Below are 23,739 nucleotides of genomic sequence, written 5' to 3'. Positions count from 1 at the left end.
TTGCAGCCAACCAATTTTCTGATTTTTGTGCCTCATCAAATGAAAGAGGTTCTTCCTCTTCACACATACTAGACACAACCAAAGCATAACAATCTGATGCATAAGAGGCATGCTGAAAACTTGAACGAGTATGACTAGACATAGGTGCATCAATTTTACTATCACGCAAGGTTTGCACCAGCCATTTAGGCATACCTCTAGCCTGCTCATTTTCAGCCCTATCCTCATAAATTACATCCTGTAAATTTGCATCAGAAATAGGCTGATCTATGATGTCGTTTGAAATCTGCATAGGCTGAATATTTGCTTCATTAGGACTTACATTTGAGTTCTCACCTATAAACAGAGGCAACAACGTATCAAATACATCCTGTGAGCTCACACCTGTCTCTTTGATACATCCTGTGAGCTCACACCTGTCTCTTTGATACATGCTCTTTGGTACATGATAACAAAGGCTGCACAGCATCCAAAAACAACATCTCGACTAATCAAGATACGCTTTGACTGCAGATGATACAATCTGTAACCCTTGCTCTCAGCACTGTAACCAACAAAAATGCATTTGACAGCCTTATCATCCAATTTTCTATGTTGTTGCATAGGCACTAAAGCATAGGCCAAGCAACCAAAGACATGCAAGTGACCAATAGAAGGCTTCGTGCTGCCATGCCAAGCTTCGTATGGAGTAACAGACTGCAAGGCCTTAGTGGGGCACCTGTTGAGTACATATGCAGCACACATGATAGCCTCAAGCCAAAACGCATGTGGCAAAGCTTGGCTCTTGACCATACATCGTGCCATCTCAATAAGTGACCTGTTTTTCCTCTCAGCAGCAACACCATTTTGCTGAGGGGTATACAGCATTGTACATCGGTGTTTTATCCCACCACTAGCCAGAAATGCATCAAACTCTTAAGACATGTACTCTCCCCCTCGATCAGAATGGAGGGTGTCCACCACAGTACAATTGGATACAATTTCAACCATAAGCAAAAATTGTTTGAAGCACAAAAACACTTCGGACTTTGCCTTCAGTGGATATACCCATGCATGCCTTGAGTAATCATCAATGAAAGTCACGAAGTACAAGTGTTTACCAATTGACGGAGTTTGCATAGGCCCACATACATCACTATGTACAAGTTGCAATTTGCGAGTGGCCCGCACAGAACCATCCTTTGGAAACGCAGAACGTTGCATTTTGCCCAAAATACAGCCTTCACAAACATGTTTTAATGGTGCCTCAAGAGGGGGCAATGAAGCAACCATATCAAATTTTTGCAAACGCAGCAAACTAGCAAAGTTCAGATGACCAAAACGAGCATGCCATAGTTTTGTATCTAAAACTGCCTTTTCATCAGAAACTGCATTTGCTAAATCTTCCACACACTTGTCATAAGAATTGAGCCTATACAGCCCACGAAACAAGGTGCCAGATACAATAATCGTATCACCAAAAGTCAAATCATGAACAGTACATGTGTCATCCACAAATTTGACTACAAGTCCAAGTCTAGCAAGCACAGAGACAGACAATAGATTCTTCTTTATCCCTGGCACATACAAAGCATCTGAAAGTGTGAAAGCGCTGCCATTTGCAGCAGTAAGCATAATTTTACCAACGCCCTTCACTGGGTAAGAAGCATTATTGGCACATGTGACAGTATTCCCATTAGAGACAGCCTCAAGACAAGTGAACATATCACGATGCGAGGTAATGTGCTTTGTAGCACCACTGTCAAAATACCATACATCAAAGTCAACAGAAACTGCCAAACATGCATCATGTACAGATGGGTCATATTGGCAATACACGCTAAACGCCCATTCTGTATCCTCCACAATATTTGCAGAATCTGCATTTGTAGAAGCATCCGCTATTGTGGCTGCATTTGACTCTTTCTTCTTTGCCTCTTTCGCCTTTAGCTTAGGGCAATTCTTACTGACATGATCAGTTGCCTTACAATAGTTGCACCTGATCTTTTTCTTGCCTTTATCAAGAGCCTTCTCAGACCTATTGTTGCTACCTGTGGAAGGAGAAGAAGTTGCAGACCTACTAATAGCAGAAGAAACAGTGGAAGGGGCTGCCTTACCACTTCTTCTCTGCTGTTGGGCAGCAACAAATGCCTAATCAACTGCACGTTGCCTAGCCCTGTTTTGCTTGGACTGCGCTTCTGCAAAAACTTGTTGACTAAAGTATCATACTTGACAACATCAGGTCTGTCCTCAGTAACAAGTCTCCACGTGGAAGCAAAAGTCTGATATGACTCAAGTAAAGCATCAAGAACAATCTGCACAAGAGAATGATGAGAAATAATCTCACCTCTATAAAAATCAACTGTTCCTTGAGATCTTTAATCTCAGCAAGAAAAACATTCATGTCATCATCTTCCTGCATAATCTTCGATTCTAGCTCTTTACACAGGTAAGAGATTTTTGCCTCGTTACGACCTGCATACAAACCAACTAGAATATCCCAAGCCTGTTTTGCTGTTTTAGCTGAACAAATATGTGGAGTGATGTTACATTTGATAAATATGTGGAGTGATGTTACATTTGACAGAAAGTGCAATCAAGGCATGAGCCTGTGCATCTTTACCATCCCAACGAGCTTGTTCAGCAGTGGATAAAACATCAGCAAAACAGTAGAGCTGCTAGAACCTGCAACATCCTCAAACAGATCCTACATCCACAGAACCTGGATGTTCATCCATACCATGCACAATGTTCCACACTCCTTTTGCAACCAAAACATGCTACATCGTGTATGCCCAAAGTGGGTAGTTGCTGTCTCCATCCAATTTGTCATCAGCAGACAACATGCGAAATACATCATTGCTGTTATCAGCCATGGCCACTGACTGAAACTGATGCAAAAGCTACCTGTAATGAAGCAAAGACTGAACAGAAAACAACTCGTGCTATGTAGCACGGTCCACAATAGAATACGTATGCCTGTTTTGCAGGAAAACTGCACTGTCAAAATTTCTGCACAAAATGACAGAAACACATGTACAGAACTTGTAATGCAAAAACGGAGCCCGAAACGACCTCAGATGTAATTTCTCAATCGGAGAATGTGAGTCGGAGGGTACTAGCGGCGTAGCCCTGGGAGTCGATGCCCGCTCTGATACCAATTGTTGGAATTAGGGTTGCAAGAAAGCACACAAAGCTTGGAGAAGAAGAAGCAAGAATGCACACAACACACAGTGTATTAGATTGTGTCAATGTACAAAGATAAGTTAGCCCTAGAATAATGGGCGTATATACAAGCCAGGGGAAAAAACCTCCTAGAGAGGGAAAAAGTGCCCCGGCGGTCCTAAGTGTGTTCACACACATCACTGCCTATATATATGGCAACAATACAAGCATCTCAAAGTCTTTGGTTGTGAGGCATATAGCCATATTCCAAAGGAGTTTCGGAATAAGTTGGAGCCAAAGAGTAGAAAGTGCATATTTCTTGGCTATGGTGAATCTTTTAGGAATGCTTTAAAAAAAAACCTTCATGAAAAAATAAAACAAAGGTTTGTAAACTTTTAGGAATGCTTTTTTATTTTTTTGATTGAAAAAAACACGATATATGTTTTGGTTCGATGATGCGTTGATGTTGCTGCTCATTGATTATTGTGGTTGTCACCTTGCTTAGCTTGTGTTGTAGCAAGCAAGGCTTGTTAAAGCGTGCTGAGCCACATAATGGAGAAACGTAATGGACGGACGTTGCAGATTGATGGACGGCACAACATTTTGCTTGCGTTTTCTTCTCCTTTTTCCTCTTCTTCTTCTTCTTCTTGTTGACGATGATAAGGATCGTCATCTTCTTCTTCTACTTCCAAGCTTCAAGAGATTGATGATGATGATGGAATCTCCTCTTTCACATGAAGCTCTTTTGTTGCCTTCCTTCTTGACCCCTTTTTACTTCTCACCTTCTTTTATCACCGTTCTTCTTGATGAGGATGTGAATGGCTCATGATAGAGAGAGAGAGAGAGAGAGAGAGAGAGAGAGAGAGAGAGAGAGAGAGAAGGGGATTGAAGGGAAACTTGGCCTTTGCAAGGCACTCGTACCATGTCAAAATTATGGGGAGTATGCACAGCAGAAGCATTAGTTGATGGTGGCAAGATAGAGCAATATATATGAGAGAGAGCAAGAACAGAAGATGTATAGAAAGCTTCTATAGTACCTTCGATTTCAGCCACTCCAAAGTTGTCTTGACCTTCACCTTCATGTGTTGGTTGTGTTGTGTTATGTTGTGTTACAAAAAGTGAGGCCTCCTGCCCTTTATATAGGGTCCACCAAGGGCTAGAGTTGTGGACCAACCCTAGATCCCTTTTTCACCTACATGCCCACTTTATTTGGGTTGTACATGACCTCTTTCTCTCTCACCCTTTATCACTTGTACATGACCTCTTTCTCTCTCACCCTTTATCACTTGTACATCATATATTTCAACACCCCCTCTCAATGCCACCATGGGACAATGCCAAACATGGAGCAAGGTGAGCATTGGATATACAAGAACAAAAAGACCTCCTCCCAACCATAGGATAGATGACAAGGTAGGTAGCCTTATAAATTAAACTTTTATAAAAGTGATAAGTTATAAAGAAATGTGGTTCACTTCCGATTCTAGCAAACATGCTTCACTCTTCAACTAGAAGAGTTGCTTGTCATGTGAGGAACTTATGAAATTCATCTTAACCTCAGTAACATCTTTGGTACCATATCTTCCATAGTGGCTTCGTGCACCACCCTTGTTGCTCCTTCGCTTTGATGAAAGCATCTTCTTGAAAAAGACAATCTTCAAGTTAGATTTGGATGTACCGTTCTTCATTAGATTGGCTTCATTGGTTGCATCTTCGTGCTTCTCCAATCCTTTCTCGTGGTGTTAGACATGCTTCATGCGTACATGTCTCCTTCCAATCATGCTAGCTTCTTTAGTCTAGCTACCACATAGACCAACACATGGTTGCCACCCATGTTTTAATAGCTTATGCATGTGCTTCTCAATATGCTTCTTGCTTCCACCTTCCACTTCATCATGATGTAGAAATACATACACCGATGTGAACATTGATTTAGGAGAGGTCTTACCACTTGTTTATCAACACAAGGGCAGTATCTAACTCCACCTTCCACTTCATCATGATGTAGAAATACATACACCGATGTGAACATTGATTTAGGAGAGGTCTTACCACTTGTTTATCAACACAAGGGCAGTATCCAACTCCATTACAATACGGTAGATGACTTACATGCATATGAGTTCATCAAAAAAATTTAGGATCGGATTTCATGAGATTGATGTGTTGATTTACTTGGTTTCAGAAATTGTCCATACCTTGCACTTCCCAAGCAAGAGCGGTAAAAACAATTTCTTTCTCCCCTTGCCTCGAGCTTGAAAGAATGAGGGAAAACCTTTGTACAACCTTTGAGAAAAAGGCTTAGAGAAAAAAACCTTGTACAAAGGTTTAAAGAAGCACCTTTGAAAGGTTTCAAAGAACCTTAGTAAAAGAGTTGGTTTTCTTTTAATGAGGTTATTTGAAAGGTTTCAAAGAACCTTAGTAAAAGAGTTGGTTTTCTTTTCTCTTTTGAAAAACACCTTATGAAAAAACAAAACAAAGGTTTGTAAACCATTAGGAATGCGTTTTTTACCTTTTCTGTTGCGATCTTAGCTTGTGTTATAGCAAGCAAGGGTTGCCAAAGCAGCCTGATTAGCCACCATATAAGGTGCCCACCATACTAGACGAAAAAACGCAATGGACAAACTTGCAGATTGATGGACGGCACAGAAACTTGACGGATAGACGATCGACGGAAAAAACACATGTTGACTGAAAAATTTGGGATAAAATTCTTGATGGAAAGAACCAGAGATTTACGCATTTGCTTACATTTTCTTTTCCTTTTTCCTCCTCCTCTTCTTCTTCTTCTTCTTCTTGTCGAGACGATTATGAGGATAGTCTTCTTCTTCTTCTTCTTCTAAGCTTCAAGAGCTTCTTGATGATGACGGAATCTCCTCTTTCATGAAGCTCTTTTGTTGCCTTCCTTCTTGACGCCTTTTTACTTCTTGTCTTCTTTTATCACCGTCCTTCTTCATGAGGATGTGAATGGCTTATGAGAGAGAGAGAGAGAGAGAGAGAGAGAGAGAGAGAGAGAGAAAAAAGGGGATTGAAGGGAAACTTGGCCTTTGCAAGGCACTGATACCATGCCAAAATTATGGGGAGTATGCACAACGGAAGCAATAGTTGATAGCAAGATAGAGCAACATATATGAGAGAGAGCAAGAACACAAGATGTATAGAAAGCTTCTATATTACCTTCTATTTCAGCTACTCCAAAGTTGGCTTGACCTTCACCTTCATGTGGTTGTTGTGTTGTGTTGTGTTACAAAAAGTGAGGCCTCCTGCGCTTTATATAGGGTCCATGATACTAGCATGTGCAACAACAACATTAATTATCTCAGTTACCTTCTATGCGACAACTGTTAGCTTTCCCAGCACCACATGTGGGTAAGGGAATGCTTCAAGAAAAGTGTGTCAAATGTGCAAAACCAAACAATGGGAATGTATAGAGTACGTGAAGTGCCTATACCGTCACCTGTCCTACCACCACAACCAGTGCCACCTAGAGTAACGCCAATGAATCAAATGACCATTGAAGAATTATCAAAAGAAGGAGAGTATGCCCGTGAACCTCGACATAACATGGAGAAAGAGTTAGATGACACTAGGAAAGTAATCCCGAAATATTTTTTGATACAAGGGAACACACCAGTACCACTATTCCAGACTGCATTGCAATGGAAAGGCAACAAGGATATTAATGCCACAATAAGGAGAGCCCCGCTACAATGTAATCATTGCCAAGGACCTCGCCGTGTGGCTAAGTGTCCTCACAAGGTCAATATAGCAAATCTACAAACTTCCCAAGTAAGCACACACCCAAGGTTGAGTTATGTGAAATGCAAAATTGACCACCTAATTAAGGACTATCCTTATAGAAAAGCATAGGAGAGACTTCGATGATTACTAACCCAACCACGAGACTTTGAATGATTGGGATACAATCAAGGGTGGTGGCAATACCACTTAACATCATAACACGTGCATAAGCACAAAAGCCCCCAAGAAAGAAATTCTAGCTAAGTCTTCTTTTCACACATAAGGGAGAAGAAGAAGGGCTAAGAAAGTGGAATGAGGAGAGACTATCGTGGTTAATTAGATATGTGAGTTGGTATGATATGGTTAGGATTAATGTGTTTAATGAGCTGTGAGCATTGACTAATATTATTTCACTCTTTCTCGATGGACTTCAAAGCACCATTATTCTTGTCTACTTGCTTCTTCCTGCACTCATTTTGAGAATGACTAGTCGCATTAGAAACACCACCTCTTTCTTCTTCTTCCTTTGCTCCGAAGAAGCGAGGTTATCAAAGTCTTTACCATGTCCTTTTTTCACATTGGTGAAGAAGCAGAATCCCCACCATTGCGTGTCTTCTAGTGTATCTCCGCCGCTACAAGGATTGCACAAAAAATCCCCAAATGTAAGCAACTAATTCCTTACATGAGTGGAGAGTGGAGTGAAGTGATGAGAGAGACGAATTTATCACATGAGTGTGGAAAGCCAAGTGATAAGGCCATCACACTTTTAGGAAAATTGATTTCTTACTTATAAGGCCATCATGCTTTACGCATTTTATCATATACTTGTCTCTTCCTGCAATCATTTTGAAAATAACCAAGTCTATTGCAAGTAGAAATACTTCATCTTCTTCCTTGAAGAAGATTTATCACCCTTTATTTATATTGCCAGAGAAAGCGAAATTCCCACCATTGTACATCTTCTAATGCACCTCCAAAATCATTGCATAGAATCCTCAAATATAAGAGCCTGAATTACTTATCGAGTGAAAGGACAAAATCAACATACCTTTGGGAATCAATTTTGAGAAAGTTTAAAATAGAAACATGTAAGGCATTTGCAATACCTATGGAGGCTAATGGAAAACTATGGAACGGTTTAAAAGGTTAATTGCTTAATGCAACTCTATGAAATTTGACGAGTTCTCTTATTTACTAGACCATCATTACTAGGCTAGATGTTTATTCAAATGTCGATCAACTTACTCTACTTATGGTAAAGCCCCAAACAACTCATTCAGGTGTACCCAAGAGTGTTGAGATATGGAACAAAGGAGCATGGAATCAAATACAATAGAGATTACATCAATATGCATGCTTTTACAGAATTCAATAAGTTGTTAAGCAGTTTATCTTTCTCATGAAGCAATTTTAGTGAGAAAGCGCCTTGTTCTAAAACCAATGCTTAAATTAGATCATACACTACGTTAGTGTCCAATCAAAGGAGGATACATAGTGTTCTGCTACTTTCCAAGTTCCAAAAGAGAACTATAGAATAGTTTCCTAGATTCCTTTCATTGAGTGATATTTTTTAAATGATCCAATGAAAAAGAAATGGTGGAAAACGAGACTATCTGTGACCATAGAGGTATGTCACTTGTCTCTTAAGATATTTATCTCGAACAATGCATCCTTGTATTGTAGTCCTTGAGGCTTACACCAATGCTGGTAAGAAAGAATAATGGAAGTCTTCAATTTTTCCATGATTTGTCCTTGTATCATAGTCTTTGAGGCTTAAACCAATGCTGGTAAAAAAGAGGATTGGAAGTCTAATGCAATTGCTTGCTTAGAGGATAGCATGCTTATGTGTCCAATGTTTTATCCTAGCTCCAAAAAAAGTACTACATCAGTGGAAGTTTTTATTAAAAAAACTGGTTGCACCTAAATGTATGTAACCGTGTATTTGATAGAAGGGCTCATAAACAAGAAGTCAAAGTGCCACGAGTTGCCCACTCACAAATGTAATTGCCCACTCATAAACAAGAAGTCATTAAGAATTGCCAGCAATTGTGGGCTAGTTCTCTTACATAGCTCTTTATGGCCTTTCATTTAAAGAGTGATCTCATTCTAGCCCACCCAATCTATGTTTTCAGGTGCTCATTTCTTACCTGTGGAACAAGATGCTTAGTAGCCATTTTCAAGTTGCCTCACATCAGAAGAGAAATTGTCCATGGGCTCTAACTCTTTCCTTTTTATTTTCCGCTTCTCCCGCTGCTCCTTACTATAAGATTACAAGACAGAAAAAGTAGCAATGCCAAGATATAACTGAGTTATGTTTTACTACAAAGACCTTGTGAAGTTGAATACAATCAAGCTTACGAAGCCAAAATTACAGAATAATAAGGTAAAAATGAGCATACAAAAAGCTTCAACAACACGTTGCTGTCATATGTGGGTTGTACCATGACTATGCACTAGGACGTGATAGGCTGAAATTAAAAATGCTATAATCTGAGCCACGTTAAAGAGAGGAAAGATGATGATACAAAAAACCTTTGCCCTAAATTCTATGGGGGAAATGTTTTTTTCTTGGAGGGGGGAATATATATATATACATATGTAAGTGTCTGGGTGTGTGTGAACCCATTAGGCATGGAACTAACAACACCCAAAGCTGGGGCATTTGAAGGGCCATGCCTAATGGGTTCTGTGGATTACATTTGGGGCATTTGGGCTTTGATTACAGAGACAATTGAGTGCATATGCCACCTAGTCAAGTGTCAACTCAGTGTCAATCAATCAGTAAGTGTCTGGGTGTGTGTGAACCCATTAGGCATGGAACTAACAACATCCAAAGTTGGGGCATTTGGAAGGCCAAGGGTCGAAAGACATTATAAAGTCCTTAGACCAGCCAAAAAGGGTGCCATGGACCCCAAGCCGCCCGAGATCATGCACCCAAGTCCCAGGAATGGGCACCCATGTGTTAACGCACGTTGAAAAGGGAGAAAATGTGGTTTTTCCTGGACCCCCCCAGGTCGAGTGGATCTACAGCACGTCGGCCAGCAGTTGGAGGGCATCTTCCTCCTATATAAAGGAGCAATCAGCCCTCAGAAGGGACCACCTTATACTCTTGCATGAACCTGGGCCATGTATGCATGCCAAAGGCAGCTACAGAGCAGAAATGCAAGGAGAAAAAGGTCTCAACCAGGCAACCAGCAGAGACTGAAGTAAAACGCAGCAGTCTCCACCTGTCAAGGTGTATTTTCTTGATCGCAGAATGAGTAAAAGACTGACCTGCAGTGACTGAATCTACCCTGATCTTTACTGGACTTGCTCGTGCAGACTGTCAGAGTGCACAGCGGAAATGAAGACAACTGCTGTAGAGAGCAATACACAGTTGAAAGAGAGAGATAAGCTAGTGTAACTCTGCTATATACACCAATAAAATCCCAGAATACAGAATGAAGAAGTGTGAAGGCAAGGGGCCATTTTAAATGGCCCCTGGCTGCTGGTCGGCCAGCTCAAAACAGGCCAACAGCAGCCTGACTGCTCATGACCAGCGGAAACGGTCAGTCGGCCAGATCAAACCCAGTCGGCCAGCACTGAGGGGTGGTCGGGTATCAGTAGAGCAATCGGGCAGCCAGCAGACACAGTCGGCCAACACCTGGGGGCAGCCGACAGCCCACACACAGCTCCAATAAATGAGAAAAAATACGGAGAGTGAGGAAAACTGGGAAGACACCAAATACGAAGGCTGAAAATGATGTGTTTGAAGGTCTACTACCTATGGAGTTTCATTCCACAGTTGGTGATCCAACTCATGAGGGTACAGGACAGCCAGCAAATCATGAAGGTGGTGTAGAAATTCGGCAGCAAATTGAGCCAAAAGCTGAACAAAATATGGGGCAGCAGGCACCACAGGTCAGACACATACCTAGATGGTATTTGAGGACACTACAGGACAGCCATCTAGAGGGTCCTCTTGCTGGTCGTACTCGTAGGGAGACACGGACCAATGAGCATACACACATCATGGATTTGAATATGGTTATGGCAGCCAGTTTACAGGATGATGATGAGCCTGATTCATTTGTGGATGCACGAGACAATGTGCATTGGAACAAAGCCATGCAAGATGAGCTTGATTCTATTAAAAGGAATCAAACATGGGATTTGGTTGATCTGCCCAAAGGCAAGAAAGCAATTGGTACTAAGTGGGTCTATAAGTTGAAAAGACATGCAGATGGATCCATTGACAGGTACAAAGCCCGTCTAGTTGCAAAGGGCTATGCACAGAAGAAGGGCATTGATTATGAGGAGACATTTTCTCCTACATCCCGTATGTCGACACTTAGGTGTGTCATTGCATTGGTTGCACATCGTGGTTGGGTTGTTCACCAGTTGGACATTAAGACTGCTTTCCTACATGGGGACCTCGAGGAGGAAGTTCATGTATATCAACCCATAGGTTTTGCAGAACATGGTCATGAAGGGAAAGTATGCAGGCTGAAAAAGGCCTTGTATGGTTTGAGACAAGCTCCACGAGCTTGGTATGCAAAGATAGATGCTTTCCTACTCACTCAAGGATTTGTGAACAATCCATCCGAAGCCACTTTGTATGTAAAGAAAGAAGAGAAAGATCTGCTGGTCATCAATCTTTATGTAGATGATCTTTTGCTCATGGCATCAAATGATGACAAAATTGCAGCTTTTAAAGAGATACTGCAACAGACATTTGACATGTCTGATTTGGGGCTCGTACACTACTATTTGGGCATACAGTTTGTGCAAGATAACAGAGGTATTGGGTTGTTGCAATCTCGGTATGTTGCTAAACTTATGGAGAAGTTTAAATTTCAGGATTGCAAGCCTCTTAGCACTCCTATGGAGCCTGGGATGAAACTGTCACTACAAGATGACAGTATTTCCTTTGATGCCACTACATATGCTCAGGCTGTTGGGTGCCTTATTTTCAGTATGCAGTCTCTCAGTTGAGCAGATTCATGCACAGGCCGCGGTTGTCACATTGGCAAGCTGTGAAGCGTGTATTCCGATATTTGCAGGGTTCATTGTCTCTTGAATTGCTTTATCCTGAGGGGGGTGACATGCAGCTATACGCTTACAGTGATTCAGATTTGGCTGGTGATTTTGATACCAGACATTCCACTAGTGGAAATTGTTTCTTTCTTGGCTCTTCATGCATTTCTTGGCTAAGCAAGAAACAGACCACAGTGGCCACTTCGTCTTGTGAGGCAGAGTACAGAGCAACCTACACTACTACTGTTGAGTGTGTTTGGCTGCATCGTCTCATGACTGATATGGATATTTCAGTGGAGGAGCCTACACCTATCTATACTGATAGTCAGAGTGCCATTGCTGTGGCCAGGAATCCTGTGTTTCATGCTCGCACGAAACACATTGAGATTCACTATCATTTTGTTCGGGAGAGACTCCAGGCAGGTGATATCAGTCTGATCTACTGTCCTACAGATCAGAATGTGGTAGACATCTTCACCAAGGCATTACCACGTCCTAAATTCGAAGCATTCCGCACTGCTTTGAATTTGTTTCCTTTTGGTGGATGATGTACAGTGATCACATATCACTCCAGGGGGGTCTGTTGGGTTTTATGCTATGTATGCACCCAGAGGAGTGCTAGTGATCATCAGTAGATTACTGGGGCACTTTTTACTTCAGTTAGTGAGTTTAGCTTAGTTTCACTTATAAACAGTTTATAAGTGTTTTGGTTAACCGGCACATTTTATGGCCGGACATGTGAACACATCTTTTAGGTCACTTCATTATGTGGCTATTGTACTTCACATTATCATACTGAATACACAAAAAGAGTCGTGTTCTCTCTCTCTGCTTCTCCACGTTTCTGTTTGCAGTACCTCCTAACCCTAACCCTAACTGCTGAAAGCCTTCATTAAGGACATCAAGCTTGATGTATCGAGAGATTTCTTGCGTGATATGCAGGAAATGCTGACCGAAGCTCGGGATTCTATCAGGAGTGCTTAGGATAGGGCACGGTTCTGCCGATAGAGGACGCTCAACTTAGTCTTTTGAACCAGGAGCGTTGGTTTATTTTAATGTTCCTAAAGATTCTCAAACTTTGTCAATAGAAAAATGCTCGAATTTATCTCCTAGATATTGTGGTCCATTTCGATTTATACATCGGATTGGCACGGTTGCGTATGAACTTAAACTATCTCCACATGTTAGAGTTCATCCAGTCTTTCATATCAATAGATTGAAAGAGAAACTCGGAGGTGAGGATAACACAGTTACTTCTCAAGAACTCGTTGAAGTCGAAGAATTATCCTATGTTCCACATGAACCTTATAGGGTACTTAATTTCAGGGAAAGGAAACTTTGTAGTTGACTAATCCCCGAGGTTAAAATTAGGTGGAAAGATAGAGAAATAGAGGATTCGACCTGGGAGTCAGTTGAGATTATTCAACGCAGTTCTCCTTCTTTTCATTGCAAGAGTGCAATGTTTTGAGAGAGGGGAAGTATGTTATATGCACATTATGTGTGCATATACTAGAAGGCTAACCCACATTAGACTTGTGAGCAACGGAGCATGGAAACAAGCTCTAGTGGAGCATGGGTTAGGACTAACCTTAAGGTTTAAGGTTAGGGTCAGGCATCCAAGGGTCACACATGGGAAATGGAGAGTCAAGAGTCACTTGAGGGCCCTCCTATATAATAGGGACATGGGACACACTCAAGAGAGGCTAAGACTATGTTATCTTGAGGCTAGGTTATGATATGATGTTCTCTTGTATAGAGGATTATATCTACTCACTTACCATTTCACACGCTGGTACCCCCTTCATCGAGGCATGGAGGGTGGGCAAAGACAACACCAAGGAACACGCATTCATCCTCAAGTTCGCAAAGTTAGAGGCGAGGCAAGCATTCCTTACCAAAACGCGGGCACTAAAAGGAGAAAAGACTTACCTCGAAGACGATCTCACACTAGCAAAGAGGGCCTGAGACATCTACCTTGCAGTGTGCTACTTTGCACCCTCCAATTCTAAATATGCCACTCATGGAGAGTCCTCGTACTTGCCCCTTTATGATGACATTATGAAGTTTTCCAGTCTAGGGGACATCCTCCTGGCTGCAGACTTCAATGCCCGTACCGTCGGTGCACAGGTACCCTTCTTTGAGACAGATGATCCATGTACTAGGATATCGACACAGTGGGTACGGATCTGGAGCGGACATCACAGGATACAGCAACCCGCATAGACTATGGAGAGTATCTCTTCGCCCTCGGTGGGGCTCATAGGCTAGCCATTTATAATGGCCTGGCTAGATGGCCTAGATCCAATTCCTTCATCTCCTACCCCTTCGGACATGGAGCCAGTACAGTGGACTATCTAATGGGATCCCTCTCTCTGATCCCACTCATTCCGGAGTTTACCATCTCACCTCGCTCCATCCGTGTTGGGGCCGACCATGCATACCTGGCCTTCTCTCTCACATGCCGATACACCATCCAACCACCTGCTTTGCCCCATCACCGTCCGAGATACCACTTCACTAGAGAGACCTCTTTCATCTATTCTGATCACGTCTACCGCATCCTCTCCGACCTCGACCCCCACATCCCACTTGATGAGCTTACCACACACCTCTCAGCCACCCTCCATACGTCCGCTACAGCCGTCTTCCCGCACTCCAGAGCCATCCCTACATCACCAGGAGGGACTGTCCCACAGAATAGCTGGTACGACAAGGAATGTCATGATACCCGAGCCCATCTACATCGGGAGATAGACTAGGATCCACCACTCACCAGCAAGCGCGAGTGATCTTTCGACGTCTCACACGGAGAAAGAAGACAGCCTACCTAGCCAAGTTTGAGCAGGAGCTATACCGGCTATTTCTTGGAAGGGACTATAAGGAGGCCTGGAGGATCTTCCAGGATCATCGCCTTCCAACTCCGATTACTTCACCCAGCACCTGGCACACCTATGCTACCTCTCTCTACCATGCCCTCGAGCAGCCACCTCTCCCCCATCCACCCAAACCTCGTCCCCCACACTCTTCCTTCTTTCACCTCAGCATGGTGAGAGATGCTATTGACAGGATGCAGACTGGCAGAGCACAGGATCATGATGGACTCCTCACCAAGCATTTCTCCCATGCTAAGGACACGCTAGCCCCTTTACTAGTTCACATGTTTAACAGGGCTTTATGTGAGGCCTTCCCTGTCAGTTGGTCATCGAATACTATTGTACCTATCTTGAAAGCAGGTGACCCCATGGACCCCAACAACTACAGGACTATCATGATTGGTCACACCTTGGCCAAGATTTATGGTTCGATTTTGGAGCAAGAGCTTAGTAGATGGTCCGAGGAGCAAAGACTCAGAGCACCAGGGCAAGCAGGCTTCAGGAGGGGGCACTCCACACTAGATCATATCTTTACACTACGGGGGATCATTGAGGAGGGGAGACCTCACAGGCATCGGATATACTGCTACTTTGTGGATTTCCGCAAAGCTTTTGATACCGTCCCACGGGCCAGACTAATGAGGAGATTGCAGGATATGGAAGTGCCAGCAGAGATGCTTTGGGGGATCATTACACTCTGTGAGTCAATCACAGGCAGAGTACGGGCACCAGGAGGTGACTCAGAGATCATACGGAGCACTATCGGGGTGAAGCAAGCTGCCCCTTGTCTCCTACTCTATTTGGTCTATACATTGACGAGATGTCGGATTACATAGATAGACATGGAGGACCAGGAGCACATTTGGCAAAAGTCCTGACACCAATCCTCTTGTATGCAGATGATATTATTCTTATTTCTGATTCACCAGAGGGGTTGCAAAGGCATTTGGATGCATTACAAGCCTTTTGCAAGGACCGAGACCTCACTGTTAACCTTGGAAAGACCAAGGTCATGATCTTTAACACCTCCTCACAGTGGATAAGTAGATCTACAGTACAGTTTACATACAGTGGAGAGCCTGTGGAGTATGTTACCTCATATGTATACCTTGGGATCACTTTTGTTGGACCTTAGTTCTCGATGCGGAAGGCGGCCGAAGCTAGATTGATGAGGGGATATGCATCCCTTGGCTCGCTAGAAAGGCAATGCTCACAAATACAATTTCAGGAGCCGAGGATGAAGCTTTGGCTATTTGATACTCTAGTTACACCTGCACTACTGTATGGTGCCCCCATTTGGGGTCCTAGCTTATACCACAGGAGGAGACAAAGGAGAGAGCTGACTGAGACAGATACAAAGGAGGTTTATGATGGGTAGAAGCCAATGGAGAGGCCCCTAGTGGCGATGATCTCACACATGATTAGGAGTAAGCCATCAATGCCACATGAGATTGTGCGGACAGACAGAGGCTCTATTCCAGACAGTGACATTCTGGCACAGGCTATGGGAGCTTCCACTTGATAGATACCCCCGGCTAGCCCTGGAGTCCTCGAGCAGTTGACACTTGAGGGAGATACAGAGTGCTGGTATGCACAGGTAGGCACTTGGTTTGGCATGCACGGTATGCAGATGGAGGCACTCCCCCCGTTCCACTTCAGCATAGAGGCCCCGTCATTTGCTCTCAGCCACACAGAGCGGAACAAGGTTATCAGGAAGGACATTGTCAGACTGGATACTTAGAGGACATGGAGTTCACCTAGTTGTCCATTGGGGACGAAGATGGCCTTCTACAGAGATCACCTCCTATGCCTGACAGAGGATGGGTTCATCATCCGCCCACGCTACATGGACACACACCTATCCTTTGGGGTGAGATGTGCAATCGGCAAGATCCGCACCTCATCCCACCAGCTAAGAGTGGAGACTGCCAGATATGGGCCTAGGGCGGCTGCACCAGAGGACAGGATATGCCAGCTCTGTCACACAGAGCCCGAGAGAGAGGATCATTACATATGCCAATGCCTTGTATTCTATGAGATTCGGGGGAGGTTCCACTGCCTCTTCCGAGTTGGGTTCAGACCACTTTCCAGGATCACGGACTCCCGGATCAAAGATGCCTAGGACTTTTTCTTCTAGAGCTCCGTAGACACACGGAGTCCTTAGTGAGATCCAGATCAGTTGTACTTGCTCGAGGACCAGCACAGAGAGCTCTCACCGACTTCTTCCATACCAGCACTCCAAGGGCCGATCCACCCATCATACCCAGACCATAGGCTAGTGCAAGAGCTCGGCCGAGAGGTGTGACACTCGACAGAGCCACTGAGTCATGCAGAGCTCGACGCCCCAAACCCCATGGCCCTCACCCACGGCCATGCCACCACCGGAGGATCCGGGCCATCATCGTAGGACCTTCTCACGCCAGCTCAGTTTTACCACCTTGAGCACCATGTCACAACGGCCCATGAGGGATGTATTAGGGTGATATGAGAGCTCTCTGCTCATGTCCCTAGATCAGTTCTAGATTTTTATTATCTTTCTTTATTACTATTTTGTACCCAGGATGATGTACCTCATGGATATGGTGTAACCTTTTGGTCTCATAGGTCATTTTGGCCTTTTGAAGACGTTAATACAACTCTCTCTCTCTCTCTCTCATGTGTGAATTTTGATTTGTGGAATGCTGAATTAGTGCTCTTACAAAGTACACGAATCCTACTCCAAGCTTCAGTTCAGCTCTACGCCTTAAGGTTGCCATTCTTCTGCTATGTGTTTTCACTTGAGTTGGCTCAAAATTGGAATTGCATCCTCCAAAGAGCTGCGCAAAGAACTGTGTGCTTGGATGCCCCTAGAAAGACCTGCTCCTAAATATAGGAGGGAGGGGTTAGTGACTCTCTCATTAAAGATGTTTGAAAAGAAACAAAAAACAGAGCATGATTAGCAACGCTAACCGTAGATAAATCCTCGTCCTTCTCCATAAAGAAATTGTAGACCAACCAACGATTCACATCAGGCAACTCGTATCCCTCAAGGTCTTGCGACTGTACATGTGACACAAAATCGAGAACCGAAGGCTGGCTTATATGTTACAAAGATGAACTTCCACACCATACAAGAAGAGTTGCCATAAGTTAGCCTCTTCTAAATCCTCACATTTGCCCGGCTGCAAAATAGGAGCAAGGTTTTTTCTGAAAGGGTAGCACATAGCATAAATAGGGACAACATACCATCAAGGATAGTACACAGCCAGCAGCTGTAGATTAGAATAATGCAAGAGCAGCAGCAGTGGGCTGAAGGCTGAGGACAAACCCATGGCTTCTGTTGAGATGTTAAAAAACCTGAAATTGCTTCGTAAAATCAAGCTCCTTTTAACTACTTCAAGACTATTTCTATATCCCAAAATTCCTTTCGTGAATCAAGCTCTTTTTAACAACTTCTACATCCCAAATAGAAAAAAATAAGCCATTTTCACCAGCTCAAAACAGCTCTATATTACTATATAGTTTGAACAGAAAGTGCCCCCCCACCCCCAAAAAATAAAAAATAAAAGTAAAAAAGGTGAACGTAAGCTTTAAATTAAACCATTTTCACCAGCTCAAAACACCTCTATATTACTATATAGAATGATCAGAAAGCCTTCAGCCAAAAAAAAAAAAAGAAGAAGAAGAAAAAGGAAAGAAGGAAAGTAAGCTGCAAGTATATATATATACCTAGATGAATCCAGGAACATGCCCAAATTCACCTTATAAGAAAGTGCAATTTATAACCTCATGGTAGTCATCCACAAGACAATAAACCATCAACTCCATGCATAGTACGGACTAGATACTACGACATCCCCACTAATGTCACCAGTGCCCAATAGTAGGTATAGAACTTGGTATCAATATATGCTCCCACACACACACCCCCCATGCGCACACACAACATACATTCATACAAAGGTCTGTGTCTTGAGTTTCTATCAGAGGACTCAGCCATAATGAAGCCTAGCACCAAGGATCATAAAAAATAGAAAGAATTATTACAACAAAAAGGTAGTTGATAGGGCATATGCACCACTAAAGATAGAAACTAAGCTGCAAGTATGCACCTTGATTTGTTAACTTTGAGTTGAGTTAACCACTCTAGAGAACCTGTATCGCTTGGCTCCAATGAGCCAGCTATGTCCAGGAACTCATCCTTCTCTTCAACGCTGCATAGAGAGCAAACAAGTTAGCCTCTCTCTCTCTCTCTCTCTCTCTCTCTCTCTCTCACACACACACACACACACACACACACACACAGTGGCCTCCCGGGAGAGAGATGTAGCACTATTGGGGTCAAGTAGGGCTGCCCACTCTCACCTACACTCTTCAGTCCATACATTGATGAGATTGCAGTATTTGTGGATGGTTTCGGAGGTAGAGGCTCACCAATGGCCCGGACAGTAGTGCCCATATTGATGTATGCTCACGACACTATCTTGATGTTAGATTCAGCTCAGGGTTTGTACATGTCACCATCTCGTCCAGAACCCCTCTCTAATGAATAGGCTGGATGTCCATATACAAGTATTGAGAACGGGAGATTTCCAAAGTATATGTGCATTTGCATCATGCACAGTTGGATGCGAATCTAGACAATTTGATAGACATTTGTTATGTTTTTGTATCTTGCCTGAGATGCTATGTAAATCCCAGCAGCGCCGGGGATGCCCGCTTTCTAGCACGTGACAGTGCCCTTTTCTACTAACTAGTGGCTGGCAGTAGCAGGGTTCTAAAGTTGTGCCAGAATTCGGCTCATAAGCCAAGCTTTGTGTTGGGGTAAAGGCGTTATGCCCACCCTTATAGTGTGTACAAGCCCATAAGTTATAGTACATAGTACACTTAGTACATTTAATGTACTAAGTGCACTATGTGTACTAGTGCAATATACATGTGTGATAGGGGAGTCACACACTCATGCCTCATGAGTTGACTTATCCCCACAACTCTCTCTCTCTCTCTCTCCCTTGCTTCTCTGTGTATGTCTCCCATGAATGAACTCTAAACCCTAATTCTGGTTTTCTCCCCATCAACTGGTATCAGAGCCTAGAAGGCGGTGCTATTCTGGTACCCACATCTGAGATCGTTAGAAGAAGGAGGGGGTTTCGCAAGCGCCCAGAGCCACACCCCACATGCTCTTCGTAGAACACGTTCAGATACGAGCCCCCCTTCTTCCAAGTCCACGTACCTATTCGGGCTTGATTGGCAGAGGCGGGGGCGGCTGCGCTTCGGCAAGGGCAGCCTGGGCCAAGACCGCAGAAGTGGTGTGGCGTTCTGCTGTTCAGAATCTGTTGAGCCTCGACGGATCACGGTGGCGCATTTTTATAGTGGACTGGCCTGGAGTTGGGCTTTCCGGGATGGATCACACTGCGGATAATCTAGAAGCCTTCCTTGTGGATTTCGCCACCGCCGCGGACAGCCCCCTTAGTGTGTCTGTGACATCTTGGTAATAACTGGGCACGGTGATGGACAGAGGAGCCTCCGATAATTGTTGGCGGTGGTCATGCAGCAAGCCTGGCCGTTCGTGCAGTCAGAAAAGACTTGATCAAGGCTCGAGCAATTGCAGCTGTGTCTCCTACCTGGGATGGGCCAGTGCCTAGAGTCTTCCGTCGAGCGACTGACATAGAAACAAGGGCATCAACACTCTGTTGTCCCTACCTGCACAACTGCAAAAGCATCAGCATCAGCATCAAGCATCAGCACCAAATTCGCCTGCAAATCAGAGAAAATCAGAAAATTACGAGGTATTTTGCTTCAATTTTGGATTTTCCTTGTCAATTCAATCAATTGAGCAGGTTCAGGTGCTGAATTGCTCAATTTTGAGCAAAATTGGCAAAATTGGGTGACATTGGTCACAATCAGGATAAATTTGCAGGAAATTGGTCAAATCAGGATCAATTTGCAGGAAATTGGATGTCGAAATTTGGGGCTTTTGATGTAATTGTGCAATTAAGCACTCATACATGCTGTATGATGTGAAAAATCGCACATTTGGGCAAAATCGCAGCAAAGTGCAGTGCAAATCAAGGGGCTTTTGTGCCGATTGAGTTGATTTGCATGCAGGCAATCGCATTTGATGCTGTGGATAATGTGCTGATGCCTTACAAGCACTCAATGTGCCTGTAAATCAAGGGGCTTTCATGTATTTGATGTATATGTGGCCAGGGGGAAGCATCGTGTCTGCCCATCAAGTGTCTGCAATGTACCATGTATGATCAGCAATTGATCTCAAATCAAGGGGCTTTTCAAGTTTGTATGCTTGTTGAGCTTGGCAAAGCAGCAGGCAAGACATTTATGCCTTGAATCCTCAGAAATCAGCTTGCAGTCAAGGGGCTTTTGCCCAATTTCTGTTCGGGACTGTTTTATGCAGTGTTCGTGACTGTAAAAATCTGATTTTCACTCATTTAGACAGCCAAGAGAGCATTTATTGCTATTGTACCTGCTGGTACAGATTTGGCACAGCTTTGTGCAAGTTTTGGCATGGCTGTACACTGTTTTGAGTGACCAAAAGGTTCAATTTCAGCTGCTGAAATTGCCGGTACAGGTTTGGTACATCATTGGTGAGCACTTGGTACTGCTGTACAGTACTTTGGAAGGGCAAAAGAGCACATTTAAGGTGCTGTCCAAAATCTGCAGCAACCAGATTTTGGTGTTTTCATCACAAAAAGTGGGAGAAAAGTTGCATTCTTGCTTCCGCAGTGGGAGATAAAGCTTGGGAGAACATTTGTGAGCACTTTGTGTGCTCTGGGTGCAGTGTTTGCACATCTTGGGTGCAGTGTTTGCACATTTGCAGGGAGTCAGGCATTAAAGGTTGCATATTGCTATGGCAACCACAGGTGAGAGCTCTTCATTGCTTCACATCAAGAAGCTTGAAGGCTCGCAGAATTATGATATTTGGCAAACCCAGTGCTACAATGTGTTGCTTCAGAAAAAGCAGCACAAGCCTATCAAAGAAAGGGGTGTGATGCCCGCTTCTCTTACAGCTGAAGAGTGGGAAGATATGGATGAGCTGGCAAGATCTACTATCATGTTGTCTGTGTCAGACTCATTACTTTTCAGCATTCGTGAAGAGAAGACAGCTTGGGGAATGTGGCAGAGATTGCAGGACTTGTATGCCCAACAAAGTGCCTCAAGCAAAGTGTATTGGTTGAAGAAACTCATAGGTCTTCAGATGAAGGAAGGGGCGTCTATGACAGCCCATTTAAATGAGTTTAATGGTATTGTCAGCCAGGTTATCAATCAAAAGTTGGCAATGGACGATGAGTTCAAAGCCACTTTTCTGTTATGCACTTTGCCAGAGAGTTGGGACACATTCAGGACAGCCACTAGCAATTCGAATGCTCTGCTGTCATATGCAGATGTTGAGGGTGCTCTTCTTCAAGAAGAGATGAACAGGAAAAACAACTCTGTTGGAAAGTCCAATGCAATGAATGCACGTGGGAGATCCCAGCAAAGGGGGAAAAGCCAAGAAAGGGGAAGGAGCAAGTCTCGCTCCAAAAAGGATTTGGAATGCCATTATTGTGGCAAGAAGGGACACATTAAAAAGCAATGCTACAAATGGAAAAATGATCAAAAGGAAAAGGGAAAAGGCAAAGACAAAGAGAAGGATGAAGCCAAAGATGTAAAGCCAAAGGGCAAAAGTGGAGTCAAGATCGAAGAAATCAATGTGTCACATGCAGGTGGCAGTGAGGATGAGGTCCTCTTTACGTCTTCACTTGATGCCCATTCACTTCTTACAGGTGGTCATGGTATGCACTCATGGATCATTGATTCAGGTGCCTCCTTTCATGTCACAGGTTGCAGAGACTTGTTTGTCAGGTACACTGCTGGCAATGAAGGAGTGGTTTATTTGGGTGATAACCATGCATGCAAAATTCTTGGCAGAGGTGATGTGAGGCTTGTATTTTCAGATGGCTCACAGCTTATGCTCCATGATGTCAGGCATGTGCCTGAGATCAAGAAGAATCTGCTTTCTACTGGACAGCTTGATGATGCTGATTATGTTACCACATTTGGTAGTGGAAAGTGGAAGATTAGTAAGGGCTCACTGGTTGTTGCCAGAGGCTCTAAGGTGGACACTCTTTATTTCATGCATGCAGGTGTTTGTCACCATGCTAATGTAAATGCAACCGAGCTGCCGGAAATCTCTATGTGGCATAGCCGGTTGGGACACATGAGTGTCAAGGGAATGGAGCAATTGTCTCGTTTGGGTTACTTGCCTTCTCTAAAGTTTTCAAGTTTTCAATTTTGTGAGCATTGTATATATGGTAGGCAACTACAGTGCCCCCACAAGAAAGCTCTTGGACAGAAAGATGCTCAGTTAGAGCTTGTGCATACAGATGTATGTGAGATGCCTCAGCTTTCTTTGGGAGGGGCAAAATATTTTGTGTCTTTTATAGATGATGCCACACCCAAGGTGTGGGTTTATCCTCTTCGTTTGAAGAGTGATACATTCTCAGTGTTTGAGAAGTTTGTTGCTCTTGTTGAGAATCAAACTGGCAAAACACTGAAGGCTTTGCGTTCCGACAATGGGGGAGAGTATATGTCCAAACAGTTTCAGGACTTTTGTGATGCTAAAGGCATCAAGAGGGAGCTCTCTACTCCTTATGATCCTCCACAAAACGGGACAGCAGAGAGGATGAACAGGACCATACAGGAGAAGATCCGTTCTATGTTGTCACATGCTGCATTACCTCATGGTTTTTGGGCTGAAGCTGTTATGACAGCCGTTCACCTTATAAACAGGTCACCTAACACGAGGCTTGGTGGGAAAGTGCCAGAAGAAGTATGGACAGGGAAGCCTCCGTCATACAAGCACTTGAGAGTGTTTGGTTGCGTTGCGTACGTGCACATACGCAGGGAAATGCGCACCAAACTTGATCCTAAGTCTCATAAATGCATATTCCTAGGATATGGTGACAGAGGTGAAATGGGGTATAGA

The 23,739-nt window shown here is 43.6% G+C and overlaps 1 protein-coding gene across 5 annotated transcripts in view; it reads right to left on the bottom strand.

The window, feature by feature from the left end:
- Positions 1 to 200: 200 nt before the first annotated feature.
- LOC147638625 (DNA-directed RNA polymerase) overlaps positions 201 to 23,739 on the bottom strand; it is a 40,951-nt gene continuing 17,412 nt past the window's right edge. The window contains exons 5-9 of one of the 5 annotated variants that reach the window (XR_015265950.1): positions 18,866 to 18,967; positions 18,000 to 18,110; positions 17,724 to 17,813; positions 17,474 to 17,636; positions 8,813 to 9,145 (exon numbers count right to left, since the gene is read on the bottom strand). Coding sequence is in view for 3 of the 5 variants with exons in the window: in XM_086798545.1 (XP_086654671.1) it covers positions 9,049 to 9,145; positions 18,866 to 18,967 (199 nt within the window). In the remaining 2 variants the exon portion in view is untranslated. Of the gene's footprint in view, positions 247 to 8,542; positions 8,748 to 8,812; positions 9,146 to 17,473; positions 17,637 to 17,723; positions 18,111 to 18,865; positions 18,968 to 23,739 lie in introns of those variants that run through there. The other 4 variants (XR_015265951.1, XM_086798545.1, XM_086798546.1 and 1 more) reach the window with 4 other exon arrangements.

Source organism: Cibotium barometz, chromosome 5 (genome assembly GCF_041138505.1).
Source record: "Cibotium barometz isolate CiBa-2024 chromosome 5, ASM4113850v1, whole genome shotgun sequence".
NCBI classification, from domain to species: domain Eukaryota; kingdom Viridiplantae; phylum Streptophyta; class Polypodiopsida; order Cyatheales; family Cibotiaceae; genus Cibotium; species Cibotium barometz.
The sequence above is the reverse complement of the archived record's forward strand: the minus strand, read 5'-3'. Positions and strand labels throughout refer to the sequence as shown.